General features: G+C 43.5%; 1 protein-coding gene across 2 annotated transcripts; it reads right to left on the bottom strand.

Annotated features, from left to right (window-relative positions):
• Positions 1–2498: 2498 nt before the first annotated feature.
• STMN1 (stathmin 1) lies at positions 2499–9151 on the bottom strand. Of its 2 annotated transcripts, none has more exons than XM_007522565.3 (5): positions 9030–9151; positions 7421–7488; positions 6815–6987; positions 3775–3966; positions 2499–3017 (listed from the first exon to the last, which is right to left on the bottom strand). In XM_007522565.3, the coding sequence occupies exons 2-5, from the start codon at positions 7431–7433 to the stop codon at positions 2946–2948; spliced, it is 450 nt and encodes a 149-aa protein (XP_007522627.1). In that variant the 5' UTR covers positions 7434–7488; positions 9030–9151; the 3' UTR covers positions 2499–2945. The 2 variants fall into 2 exon arrangements, with proteins under 2 accessions (XP_007522627.1, XP_060061563.1); XM_060205580.1 differs by lacking the exon at positions 9030–9151 and adding an exon at positions 8115–8138.
• Between the last annotated feature and the right edge of the window lie 5921 nt (positions 9152–15072).

Genomic DNA, 15072 nt, shown 5'->3' on the forward strand with positions numbered 1-15072 from the left:
AATAAATTAAAAAAAATTTTGAGATGACTGGAGGGAAAGGGAGATAGCACAGTATTTATACTTTCATTTTTTTTGGCTCCAACATGCTAGATTCAAACCCCAGCACCATCATATGAACCAGTTAAGCAGTGTGCTGGTATCTAAAACAAAAAACCAAACCAAGCCAAAAACAATGGGGTGGGAAGGTGTTGGGGAGATAGAAGGATAGCAGGACACCATAATGGTTATGGTGTTTTTATATCTTTCATATCTGAGGCTCTGAGATCCCAGGTTCAATCCCCAGCACCACCATAACCCAGAGCTGAGCAGTGCTCTGATCTCTCCCACTTAGTATCTCATTAAAAATAAACAAATATATTAATTTATAAATAGGTAAAAGACACAGGTTCAGTTCCAAATACTACAATGACAGTGATACTCTGGAATCTCTTTTGATAAAAAAAAAAGTAAAAATTTTGGTGAAACCCAAGTCAAGATAAAGCCAGTGTTCCAGAGGCAAATGCACGGCAACATGGGAGCCCTACTGAATTAGTAATAGTCATCCTGCACTCTCTCAACATAGGTGCTTCCCTCCCAAGAGGAAAGATGTCTGGAAGCAAACAATTATGCAATTAAGGCTGTTTGTTTCCCAGAAAGCATAGCAAATCTGCCAAAGGTGTTCCCTGAATTGAGGCAATACTGACAAGGAATATTAAAGCTTCTGCATACAAGATGATATAATTGCCAGCTTTAAGCAGCCAAGTCAAATGCTGCTCTAGAAAACAGAAAAGATTTTACACATCTGCCATAGTAGCACAGAAAGTCTTATTACTATCACAATCTTGAGTCAGTTTCTTTGGCAGGCAAAAAGGTAGAAAATCCCTCATCCATGGATATTCATTCGGCTTCCTGGGGCGGCAGGGGGTGGGGTGGGGATGCGACAGTCTTTTGGTGGTGGGAATGATGTTTATGTACACTCCTATTAATTTGTAGTCATATAAATCTCTAATATGACGGGAAAAATTGATATTATGCCTCAAACTTTTTAAAGCACAGACTGAGTCTTTTTAATACACAGGCTGAGTCTTTGATATGTTGACTCTCTCAAAAGCCTAGACCAGGGAGAACAGAAGCAACCAGGAGGCACAGATATATACAAATAATGTCCAAGGACATAAATTATGGTGATATTGGGTATTATACAGCAAATCCTAACAAAGGGATTTTTCAAAGTTAGCCCAATTACCAAAAATGTGATTATAACAATAACTATTGTCTTCTTGAACCCTAAGATAGCAGGAACCTCACATTTCCAATATAGAGCCTTTATTTCCCCCAGTCCTGGAACCTTAGGGTGGGGCACACTTTCCTGCATGCTTCTCTTAATTCATACCAAATAATATTGCATTTGCCGATCCCAACCTAATCAACGCAACAAGTACCACCTCAGCATGCTTCACTTCAGACTGTGCCCTGAATGTCAACCCTTCAGCTTCATTACTCGGGTGAGACCTTTCCTTTCATAGTATTCTCTAATTCCATTCCAGGCGGTTCACTTCCTAACAAAGTCCCCAAATCTAGATATAGACTGGTCCCATGAGATAGAGCCTATGTTCACACGAATCCATAAACTAGGGCAAAATATATACCTGAAAGCAAAAGTACATAATAGTCTGCAGTGAGTACCCCACCCCCCCAACACTTCATCTGCACTATTCCAGACTTTAGGTCCATTGGCTTTGTATGTTAACTCTCTTTTCTGCCACCAGGTTCCAGATGCTAGCATGAGGCTGACCAGACTTCCCTGGACAGATGACCTCACCAATTTGTCCTGGACCTCCACTACCCCAGAGAGCCCCCCTACTAAGGAAAGAGAGAGGCAGGTTGGGAGTATGGATCAACCAGTCAACGCCCATATTCAGCAGGGAAAGTAATTACAGAAGCCAGACCTTTCACGTTCTGCATCCCACAATGACCTTGGGTCCATACTCTCAGAGGGATAAAGAATAGGAAAGCTATCAGGGGAGGGGATGGGATACGGAGATCTGGTAGTGGGAATTGTGTTGAGTTGTACCCCTCTCGTCCTATGGTTTTGTTAATGTCTCCTTTTTTAAATAAATAAAATAAAAAGAAAATCCTTCATCCTCAGCTGTAGCATAGAGCTAATAAGTAGTCACATCTTTTTAAAGATTTCCTCTAACCTGATCTTTAGAAATATCATTTGTGCCTTTAATCTGTTCTTTCAATACGGACATGAACAAAAATGTGATTGTTTGCAAAAAAAACATCTGAGATTATCATAACAGCTGATCTGGGCCAATACATCACAACAAAGTGATGATTGTAGAAAAAGACAAAGCAAACAATTCTGGAGGGAGAAATTTAGAGGATCGGGAACTTGCTGTAATGTGTGTATGCTGGGCATTTCTGTCAACTATCATCTCTATCTGGAACATATAAACTAAGAGGGTCTCACCCATCACTTGACAATTTGTTACCTGGACAAAAAGAAGTCACTGCCACCAACAGCACTGTGCAGTTTTATTAACCATTCAAATACAGTAGCATCTGGTAAGATTGGGACAGAATTGGGATTTAAAAGTGAACAGATATTTAGCATCTAACAGTTTGAAAGAAGTCACTACATACTCTTCACAAACATGTTTTCACAGAGCCAATACAGTACTAGCCATTAACCCAGTACATCGAGTGTACTGAAGTAGAAAAGATGCAACAAGAAAAATAGCTACATTAGAAAGACTTCAACACTTTAGAAAAAAGAGTAAAACACTTTTAGCTTCTCCCCTTTAGCCCCTAAAATGACATCATATAGTCTGGATCTACCTATACAGTCCTACATCGCTTCTAGAATATTTGTCAGGAGGGTAAAAATAAAATGACACTGGCCAGTACAGTCTTTGGATATTTAGGAAGGGGAAGGGGAGAAAGTCAGTTTCCAGAACAAATTAATCAGCTTCGGTCTCATCAGCAGGATCTTTGGATTCTTTGTTCTTCCGTACTTCTTCAATATGCTTGTCCTATAAAGAAACAGTAAATGTCAGTCAAATAAAAAAGCCTGCTAGCCTGCTAAGCTATGCCTCCCTAGAGATCTGATGCAGTCTCTCGAAGCATATACATACATGACAAGAATGACAGTTACAGGGCATCACTTTTAGTAGGAGAGATAGCACTAGCAGTAGTGCAACAGATTTCATAGCTGAGGCACCAGAAGCCCTATTTTCAATTGCCAGCATTACCATAAACTAGAATAATGCAGTGTTCTGGTTAAAAAAAAGCATCATCCTGGAGCACACTACTCATGGAACCCAACTGTCTTTATTAGACAGAGATAGTCAGAAATTGAGAGGGGGTAGGGGCGATACAGAGGGAGAGAGACAGAGACACCTACAACACTGCAAAACTTTCCTTCCCCCTGCAGGTGGGGACTGACCTTGCGCATTATAGCATGTGCACTCAACCAGGTGTGCCACCACCTGGCCATGCTCTTATTTTTCCCAGAGCACTGCTCAACTCTGGTTTATGCCGGTGCAAGGGATTAAACCTGGGACTTTGTTAGCCTCAGACATAAGAGTCTCTTTGCATAACCATAACCATTAATCTATCCCTGCCCCCCTACTGCTCTTCTTAAGATGCAATTTTAAAATGCATTCATTTAAACAAACTAATTCCCAAAATTGATAAAGAAGACCCAAACTTTAGTAAAAGGAATTAGTTCAAGCCACAGCATTGATGCATCAAACATTTCAGTCCCTAAAAGCAAGATAAACCCCCGACCTTCTCTCGCAAACGTTCCAGTTTGGCAGCCATTTGTGCTTCTCGGTTCTCTTTGTTTGCTTCCATTTTGTGGGTCAGTTTCTCTTCTGCCATTTTACTGAAATTGTTATTCTCTTCTATCGCTTTCTGAAGTACTTCTTTCTCATGTTCTCTTTTCTCAGCAAGCTGCTTCAAGACTTCAGCTTCATGGGACTAGAAAACAAGTTTAACAAGCTAGGACCCAAAATTTTAGCGTTAGTAAAAATTACAATAGAAATTATTGATTAATAAGATTAGAAATGGCAAGAAATAAGATGTTTTTCAAATTATCTCTAATAAAATAGTATGTATATCTATTTTTTAAAAGATTTTATTTATTTATTAATGAGAAAGATAGGAGAAGAGAAAGAACCAGACATCACTCTGATACATGTGCTGCCGGAGATTGAACTCGGGACCTCATGCTTGAAAACCCAGTGCTTTATCCACTGCACCAACTCCCGGACCACTATATATATCTATTTTGACAAACTGCCTGCATTTGATCAGAGATTCTTGAATCTTTGTAAGATTTACTGCTTAATGGGGAATAGGGCGGTAGTGCAGTGGGTTAAGCGCATAAGACGCAAAGTGCAAGGACCAGCTGAGGATCCCAGTTCAAGGCCCCAGCTCCCCCCATCTGCAGGTTTGTAGGTGTCTATCTTTCTCTTCTCTCTATCTTCCCCTCCTCTCTCCATTTCTCTCTGTCCTATCAAAAAAAAAGATTTACTGCTTAGTGATATCCAGATGACTTGAGTGACATGCCCTTCCAAATGGAACTTGATTGTCAAGAAATTTGATGATTAAATTTCAAAGGTTGCCCAACGAAAATAAGTTGTTTAAATTAAAATTATCCAGGGCTGAGAGATAGATCATCTAGTAGAATGTCTTACCATGTGTGAGGTTCTGCATTTGAGCCCCACCACCACACAGAAATGACAGAGAATGTGGTCCGGGAGGAGGCGCAGTGATAAAGCTTTGGACACTCAGGCATGAGGTCCTGAGTTTGATCCCCAGCAGCACATGTACCAGTGTGATGTCTGGTTCTTTCTCTCTCCTCCTATCTTTCTCATAAATATATAAAATCTTAAAAAAAAAAAAAAAAAGAAAGAAAAATTTCCATGATGGTATAACAATTCTATGATTTCTCTTTCTCTGTCCCTCCTCCCTCTTTACTATATGTAAAAATAGGGAGTCGGGTGGTAGCACAGTGGGTTAAGTGTAAAGCACAAGGACCGGGTAAGGATCATGGTTTGAGCCCCTGGCTCCCCACCTGCAGGGGAGTCGCTTCACAGGCAGTGAAGCAGGTCTGCAGGTGTCTAGCTTTCTCTCCCCCTCCTCTCTCCATTTCTCTCTGTCCTATCCTACAATGACATCAATAATAACAATAATAACTACAATAATAAAACAAGGGCAACAAAATGGAATAAATAAATAATAATAAACTATGTAAAAATAAACAAATAAATAAATAGAAAAGTTGACTGGTGAAGAGTAGTATTGTGTATGAGAAAGGTCCCAAGTGTAGCAATAATAAAAATTTAAAAAAAACAACAAAGAAACTTAAGACCAAACCTCCAGATTACTATTTAAAACAGAAGGATTTGTTTCAATGAAAGGCTTACTAACTTCTCTATGTAAAGTGAACTAACTTCCTTACTACTAGAAGTCATTACCACGGTATACCTCCTAGCAAAGATTCAGAATGGCTACCAAACATTCAAACGTGTTTGGGAGAACTAACTTGCAGGAAAACTACAGACTCTGCCATTGTATCAACTTCATGAATTCAAACTACTTACAAGAGCAGACAGGAGGTTACAAGCAGTGAAAACACTTCCACTATTCCTCAGGAGAAGATTCAGTGTCAATAGTACACATATGTGCATGGCACCGCAAGCTGCATGGCATATGTTGCAGTAGCTCATAAGAAGGGTCTGAGTGTGGTTACATGTACTAGACTTCAAAGTAGTTCTGCGTCACATCACCATGCGCTTAACCCACTGCGCTACCGCCTGACTCCCAACCTTTACCTTTGTGAGCCCTCAGCAATTTTAAAATCAAACCCACTCACTCCAATCATGACTACTAGAAAAAGAGTCAATTAAAATTCTGGCAAAGTTTTAAATGAATAAAATAATGTTGCATGGAAAGAAACATACCAAAATGTTAAACAGGTTATTTACAGGAAAACAGGGTCATGAATATTAATTTCAACTTATAAACTTCTTTAGTGCCCCATTTTTCTTTAACAATAGTTTTCTGACTATTTTTTAATGATCGCTCTTAAATTCAGAATTGTTTAGACAAAAGCCACCAAAATACCAGTAAGCCACTTCAATATTTTCACTAAATTATAAAATTAAAACATAAGTAATCAAAAAAACACACACACACACAAAACTCAAAGACAACAAAAGAACCATTCACCAATGAATCTATTTCTTTCAAGAGATCTGGTTTTAGACTGACCTAACCTTGAATTCTGACTCCAACACTTACTGTGTCTTGGGAAAAAAATGATTTAACATTCCCGACTCTCTGGAAAAAAATGATTTAACATTCCTGACTCTCAGTATCTCAGACAGCATCTATCCTTCAGGGTCACTGATTTGAAAAGAGATATATAAATAAAGGTGTTAAAAAATAAATAAATAAATAAATAAAGGTGTTGGTATTTAATAAATTTAAATAATGGCTGCTATTCTCTTCCAGCCATTAGCATATATAATTTTCGTGTTATATAACCACGTTCTAGCTATGATTCTTTTCTTCTTATGAACATAAAGTTGACTTATACATTAATAAAAGTCCTATTTTGGGGCCAGGACGTGGAATACCTTGTTAAGTGCACATGTTCTTATATGCAAAAGCCCAGGTTCAAGCCCTCAGTCCCTGGGGGAAAGCTTCACAATGTGAAGCAGTCAGTCTCCCTTCCTCTCTATGGCCTTCCCTCTCAATTTCTCTGTTCTGTCCAAGGGGGGGGGAGATAATCTCATTTTGTGTGAAATGCAATGTTTACCTTGCGTCTTTCTTCTGCAGCTTCTAATTTCTTCTGGATTTCCTCCAGGGAAAGATCCTTCTTCTTTGGGGGGGACAGGGGAAATTCTGGGACAGATTCTTTTGATCGAGGGCTGAGAATCAGCTCAAAAGCTTGGCCTGAGGCACGCTTCTCCAGTTCTTTCACCTGGATATCTGAAGTTGATCATATTTATAACATATTCAGGAGAATGCCTTTTTATTCTAATAAATTGTTCTTTAGCTTCTGGAAGCCAAATTAACTTAATGAATGAAATTGCAGCTGATTAAGAAATTAACCACCAACTCCTTGAAAAAGAAAGCTCACTATTTGTAATTTACTACCACTCAGATATGTAAGTATTTGACATCACTCATCATATAGATCTGAGCAAAATGCAATTTTGCTTGAGACCAAGCCAAATCACCTAGTAACAATTAATGAATTCTCAACATTCAAGTGATAATCATTTTTCTCCAGTTCATAGAATAGAATTTTTATGAAGAGCAAAAGCACATATATCAAATATAAGACTTAAAATCTGAATACTCTCCTATTCTAAAATCATAAATGTATCACAATTTCAGCTTTTCCTAATTGATTACCTACCAGAAGAAGCCATGGTGAACAGAAGAGACTGGCAGTGTATTCTACACAATCCACTGGCAAGGTAAGCCCTGAAAACGATTTTCAAAGGCATGCAATCAATTCTTTGCATTTCCTTATGTCATCAATACAAAGGGACCTCAATATGTCAGTGTCAGAAAAAGCTCCACTCTGGAACTAAGTAAGACGTCATAAATAGGAGAAATTACCGTGATCGATAGAATACTGAAACATCGGGGAAAATTGAACATTGCTGAAAATCTAATTATCTGAGTGTGCTCCTTCAAAAAAAAAAAAAAAAAAAACCCTTGTGTTTTTTAAAATTAGACGAGGTTAAGTCCCAAAATTATTTTCCCTCCACAACAGTAGGACCATATTCGACATTTAAATCGACAGTGAGACCGGAGCCATCTTACGGCTGCCTACGACGCATTGTGCAAATGAAATACCCACCCCTGCGCTTTGTCTGTCTGCCATGGTGGAAAACAAAACGCCCAAGCTCCTATCAACCAGTAACACTGAACTATTGTTCTGTGGGGGGGTTAAGCTCCTGTCCAAGGCAAGATTATGTATCAACCCCTAGGTTTGAGGTTATATTCGTTGCCTTGAGCAAACCTTCTAGATTCTGATATGGTTTTGATTTGGGAAATCGCAGACTAGTAACAAGAACAAAAATTAATAATAATCATAGGATTACAGGTTCCCAGCAGCTGGCCATCAGACAGCGGGGCAGCAACCCGCAGAGCCCAGCGCAGCCCCGGACTGAGATGGGCGTGGCCCTGGTCCAGGGCGAGCCAACGCAGGCCGGCCCTGGCCAATCAGAGTGCGCCCTGCGCTCCGGCCCCCTGGCCCCGCCCCTTTCTCCCCGCGCCTTTTCGAATCTCCCCAAACTCTTGACACCCCGAGCCCGCGCGACAGGGCTCCGGGGGGCTGGGCGTGGCTAACGGTCCTATCCGGGTAACTCCGCCCTGCCCCGGCTCTCCCCGCGCCGAGGCCGCCCCCCCACTCCCGCCAAAAACACCTCCACGGCGCCCCCACCCACGCTGCAGCTCGGCGGGCGGGGCGGCCCCCGGGGGCCCACTGTCCGGTCGCCGGCTCCTCCCTCTGCTCCTGCTCCGCGGTCTGCGCGCCCGCTGCGGGCACCCAGCCCCGCTCCCCGGCCGCCGCCCCACTGCCACCCGTGGCGAAGGGGGCCGGACACCTGCAGCGGGTCGAGCGGCCGCCGCACCGGGGGACGCCGCCCCGCCCCTCCAGACAATGGCGACCCCAGCAGGCAGGGAGCCGGCGAGCGAGGGCCCACGCCCCCTATTGTCTCCCGAACCGCACCTCCCGGGCTAACGCCAGGGGCTCCCCCGGCTGGCCGCGCCCCCTCCCCTAGACGGCCGCGCCCCCAGGGAACGGGGACAAAGCCAAGGCTCCGCCCCAGCCACGCACAAAGCCGAGTGACCCCCGCCCGCCGGCCCTCCCGAGCCCGGGACCCCGCCCCACCGCGCTCCAGCGGGACCCCCTCCCAGGCCCCCGCCCTGCTGCCCTGGCCCGGCCCCTCCCTCCGGCCGCCGAGTCCCCCGCAGCCCCTGTCAGCCGCCGCCTGCGGCCGGAGCCCAGCACCCACCTGCTCGGTCCGAGCCGCCTGGCTACACTCTGAGCACCAACAGACCCGGGCGCGCACAAAAGCGCCAAACAGCGGCACGTGACGCCCCCTCAGGGCTTCGCATTGGCTGAGCGCGGCGGCATGTGCCGCCCCGGCCCCACCGCGAGCCGAGTGGGGCCCCGCCCTTGGGGACCCCGAAGCACCTCGGGAAGTGTAGTCCTGGCTGGCGGGGTCCGAGGACAATGCGGGGCGGGGGGCTATTTGTGTGTGGAGGGCGGTCCCCTCAGGTGTGAGCTGGGGGCTGAGGCGGCTGACCGGCCAAGGCCGGGGCGGTGGCCGTGGCCTCTGGCTGGGGGTCTGGACCTGTTGTCCATCCCTAGTAAAAAAGCGGGGTGGGGCGGGGTCCTCCCTACCTCGCAGTCGGTAGCCGCCTGGACGCCGCCTCTGAAGCCACCTGCACGGCTTCACCTCGAGGGCAGCTCTGGAACAGCGGGCAGCGCAGTGCCCCTTGCCCTCCCGTGAGGCCGCCTAAAACACCCAAGCCCTTGTGACCAGACAATGACACTGCGCCCCCGCTAGGGCCCGTGTCACCTGCACTGTGACATCACAACCCTGGCCCGCGCAGCCCGGCAAGCGGCGGCCTCCCACCTGTACACCGACCTCCTACTGCCCCCCAAGAAGGTGACCAGAGACCTGGGGGGTAGCGCGTGGGACCCTGGAACCTGATCTCCATTCGTCTAACAAAGTGACTTGGCTTAAATGCTGACTCCATCTTTTCTGCCAAGCCTTTAATCAAAGATAGGGAAGGGAGGAGTATTTGCAGGTCTAGACTACACAGCCCGGTTAAGTGTCGCTTTTGTTCTCCAAGCACGCGCTCCTTAGAGCCAGGGGCAGGGCCCCTTTTGAGCCAAAACAAAAGGAGCCACAAGGTCACAGATCCCCCCATGCCCAAGAAAGATCAGAAAGATTGCAGCGGCACAAAGGAAACTGATCTGACCCAAACTGCCTTTAACTGCCTCCCTCTTCTAACAAAAAGACCAGAGGAAAAAGAAACAATGAACATGGTTTCCAAATCCCTCCTGTTCTAGGCCAAGACTGTGTTCCCCAGCAATGATCAATTTCACCAAACCACCTACTTTTGAGATCCCCACGAGGTGAAGGCACACCTTCATTTTATTAAACAATAGCTCTATCTCCCCAAACCAAGTAAATGTAATTATCTCTATTGAAACAACAGTTCTCCTTTTAAGACTCCAGCTGGTCACCAGGGATATGCTTGACAGAAACGCAATTCAGAGACAATGAAAAGTGGACCATACAGGCAGCAAAGTAAACACTATTGTCTGAAATGTGCTTCTTGTGGCATTTTCTGCAACAATCGTCCTTGTATGGTGTAGGTTTTGCCCCCTGCCCTGCACTGAAGTAGCTTTCTCTTAGCATGTGAGCAGGACCTGGAATAATTCAGATTCTGAGCCCTGAAAGGCTTCTCCCCTCAGACCAAACTTAGTCATGAAATGGCCAGGTGGCTGCCATGTATCAGAGCAAAATCTCAGAAATCATAAGAAAGGCTGGAGAGGGTAGGTAAAAGACTTCTCTAAAAAGTGAGATTGGTAGGCAACACGAATGAGGAAGGAACCTGCAGCCAAAACATCTATTATCCTCGGAACCAAGCTATATCTTGAAGTCTTGGTATTTGATCTGGAGGTTTGCAGAGGAAGGTACCACCCATTTGATATGTATTTTTTAAATATAAGAAACTGCCACTGAAAAAAATCTCACATTTCTAACTATTAATGTTGTGACAGGAAAGAAAAAATAAATCCTTCAAAACACTGATTATTTTAAAGTATTTATACCACTCCCCCCACCACCACCACACACACACACCCACCACCTTTTCTTTCTCCCTAGAGCAGATGTCTATTTCCATGGAAACCACAGCTAGGAAGGAAGATGTTAGAATTCATGTAGATTTTGAATCTTTTTTAATGATGCCTTTTGGCTTCTGGGTTTGCTGTTAGATGCCTGGTCCTCCCACCTCTTATAAAAGGGTTTCCCAGATTCTCACTGCTGTTTGAGAGGGACTTCAGTAAGATGACCCTTAAATGGCCCTATGAATAAAAATGTACCTATGTAGTATGATGATGTCTGTTCTTTAGGGCGTGGCTACCTTTCTGAGAGCTAGACCATAGCCATTTACTGTCAACTATTTTGGATGTTCATCTGTGAACCCTGGAAAAGGGAAGGGCTTTCAACTGAAAGGACAGAAAGAGAAAGGAGCTTTGCAGCCCCCATTTGAAGGGGGGCAGAAGCTTCCTTCTCAGAAGCTTTCTAAAACTAACTTCAAAAGCTGCTCACTACTCAAGTGTCAGCAAGGAGTTAATGCTCACATTTTGGAACTGTCTGCCTTTGCCCATGAGAATTATTTTTACCTCTGCTCAGATGGTTTGGTTGCATCACGGTAGTGCTGGCTGTGACCATGGATTAGCACAAAGTGAAGTCAAGATATGGCAGTCATCCAGCTTATTTGATCTGTGTAAGACAGCTAAAGGAGAGCACTTCAGGCTTCAAAGTCTAGAAGGGATGTCTACACTGATCAAATGAGCCAGGCTGTTGTCAGATCTCCCCTGGTTCCCAGAGAGCACGGGCAGCCTTTGTTCATTGTTGGTCTGGAGGCTGCAGGGGTTGTCTCCCACATGGGCTTTGCTGAGTTCGGCTGCAGCTTGTGAGCAGTCAAGGACTTGTCCTTGGCAAAAGGGCATTGTGGGAGAGTATTTCTCCTTGTTCCCAACCTCACTGTTCTCTTTGTCCCTTAATCTTTAGGCATCATTCTTTAACACTCATTCCTCGTTCAAAACCTGCTGTGAATCTGCTATTTTACATGCTAGCCCCCCTCATTAGACTATATCTTCTAAGAGACCAGGGTTGTGTCTTTACCTGGGCACCCTTAGTCCCTAGAACCACTTCAAGCTCAGGATGGTGGGGCCTGGATGTTCATGGCTGATTTTAAGCAAGAACAACCTCTCCCATCCTCAGTTTCCTCTTCTGTAATATTAGATACCTACTCAGTATTAGATGAGATTATGCATATGAAAGTGCTTATCAAGATGCCTGGACATCATAAGTGTCTAAAACTTATAATGAATTATTATTTCAAGAGTTATTTCATTTTTTTTCCTCCAGGGTTATCTATGGGGCTCGGTGCCTGCACTATGAATCCACTGCTCCTGGAAACCATTTTTTTCCATTGTTGTTGTTGTTGGATAGGACAGAGAGAAATTGAGAGAGGAGGGAAGACAGACAGGGGGAGAGAAAGATAGACACCAGTGGATCTGCTTTATGTTTGCGAAGTGACCCCCCCTGCAGGTGGGGAGCTAGGGGCTCGAACCACTCACTGAGTGACATTTTAATTCTCAGTTCATTCAAATATGAAAGCTTTTGTCCCTAGAAATTCCAGGCATCATTAGGGAAAAGGAGAGGGAGGACTAGAAATCTCAAAAAAAGATGTGGCTGTCAATTCTGTCTGTATTAATAATGCCTATAAATACTTGGTAAGAAACAGCTGGTCTCAGAACAGCCCTGGTGCTTGCACTACTGCACTTGTCTCAGTCAGTTTTATTGCAGAAGTATCTGTAGGTGTCTCTATGAGACTGGAAACTTTTTGAAAGCAGGGTCATTTTCATAGCTGTATCCTGCTACCATCCCTGTGATGCCTGAGATAGCACTTGGCATATATCTTATTTAATTAATTCTAAGATGTATTTCCTTTTTATTTTTATCTTTATATATTGAATAGAGACGACCAGAAATCGAGAGGGAAGAGAGTAATAGAGAGGGAGAGACACCTGCAGACCTGCTTTACCACTCACAAAGCTTTTCCCTCTGCAGGTGGGGACTGCGGTTTGAGCATTTTAACATGTCCACTCAACCAGGTGCACCACCATACGGTCCACTAAGACGTATTTCTCCTTCCATACTTCTGTAGCTTTAAAGTTAGTTGTGCCTCATAATCACTCATAACACATTTATGGATGGTATGCTTTCTTAGTGGTACATAAAATAACGGTATGTCTAAGATCAGAAAAATAGATAATCTGAATAGTTCACTTTCTTTTCCCAGGTTTGAGCCTAGTCCCTACCATATTAGAGGAGACCTTTATGTTGTGGTGTTTTTCCTTCCTTCTCTGTGTGTCTCTGTTTCTCTATCTGAAAAAAGTTGGCCCAGAACAATGACATAATGGTTATGCAAAAATACTCCCATGCCTGAGGCAACAAAGGTCTCAGGGAACTGATGCCCAGCACACCATGAACCAGAGCTGAGTAGTACTCTGATCTTTTTATCTCTCTCATTAATCAATAAATAATTTAAAAAAGAATAGAAAATGGTGGTTACTATTGATAGTATCTGGCTACAAGATGAAAAAAAGTTAAAGGGGATCAGGTGGTGGCACACCTGGTAAGAGCACACATTATAGTGCTCAAGGACCTAGGTTCAAGCCCCTGGTCCCCACCTGCAGGGGGAAAAGCTTCATGAGTGGTGAAGTAGGGCTGCAGGTGTCTCTCTGTCTCCTCTTCCCTTCTCAATTCCTCTCTGTCTCTATTCAATAGTAAATAAATAAATGAATAAAATTTTTAAAAAAAGAAAAAGAAAAAAGTTAAGGAATGGATGCTGGAGCCATGGATAGATGGATTGGAGTTCCATATCAGAACATGGAAGAGCCACAACACTGCATTTTATACCTCTACACTGTACACTTTAAAATGATTAAGATGGCAGCCTGGGGGAGGATACAACAGGTAACGTGTTGGATTTGAGTATGTGAGGTCCTGCGTTTGCTCTCATATGCCAGAGTGATGCTCTAGTTCATGCTCTCATTAATAAGTAAATCGTAAAGTATAAAATAAAGTGGTTAAGATGCCATATATTATATATGTAATACAATTATATATTTATATCATAAATATAATTGAAAATATTTTAGTAGTTAGTATACTCACAGAATACTTATGACATAATGGACACCAGTCAGAACACTTCACATATGTTAAGTCATTTAATCCTAACAACTACATGAGATACTATTAACCTAATTGGGAATATGAGGAAATGAGAATGAACAGTCCCAGTCTGCCTAGGACAGAGTTTTTCTGGGATGCACAGTTTTCAGTAACAACACAGAAAGGGCTAACTCTTCCTTGAGCCACACCCTTTCTCACAGAGTCTCCTGGGATCAAGCAGATGTGATCACCTGGGTACCCCTAATAGACAACACTCTGGGTGCACAGGATTGGAGCATTCTCTGCATAAATGGCCTAAGTCCATAGTCAGCATCTATAGTAGTCCCTTTTCTGGGTCCATCGTCCCAAAGGCAAACTTTCCTGCCAGTGAGGATACCCTTATGTTTAGAACTAGCTATTGGTAAGGAGGTGTGGACAGAACTTGTGCAGTATATAGGAGGCAGAACTTGGAAAAGAAGGGTACTGCCTCTTTCATGTTCTGATAAGGAACTCCAAGGAACCCAACATTCTAATAAAAAATTTAGCTTTCTAAGTTATTATAAATATTTGTACAGATAAACACTAAGCAGAACCTGGACTGGAGTTGGTGTGTTGCACCAAAGTAAGACTCTGGGGTGGGGTGGGGGGCTAGAGTACAGGTCCTGGAAAAGGATGACAGAGGACCTAGTGGCGGCTGTATTGTTATGTGGAAAACTGAGAACTGTTATACATGTAAAAACTATTATATTTACTGTTGAATGTAAAACATTAATCCCCCAATAAAGTAAAAAAAATACTAAAACAAAAAATATATGTACACATAGAAGGATAATATACATATATGTAGTTTGCTAGCTTGATTTATAACTTTTACTCTGACATAAGAAATGTGGATACTCCTTCTGTACTGCCTTTAGTCTGGCAACTGTTAGCAGCAGGTATGCAAGGGAGGTAAAATTGTTTGTTCATCTAGGCCATACAGAAGCAAGAGCTTTTGCATTCTGGCTCCAAGTCTTTGTCTTTAGCTATCTAAGTCTAAGCTCAGGCTAACCCTATTATTTTATAT

The sequence above is a fragment of the Erinaceus europaeus genome, chromosome 13 (assembly GCF_950295315.1).
Source record: "Erinaceus europaeus chromosome 13, mEriEur2.1, whole genome shotgun sequence".
Lineage (NCBI taxonomy): Eukaryota > Metazoa > Chordata > Mammalia > Eulipotyphla > Erinaceidae > Erinaceus > Erinaceus europaeus.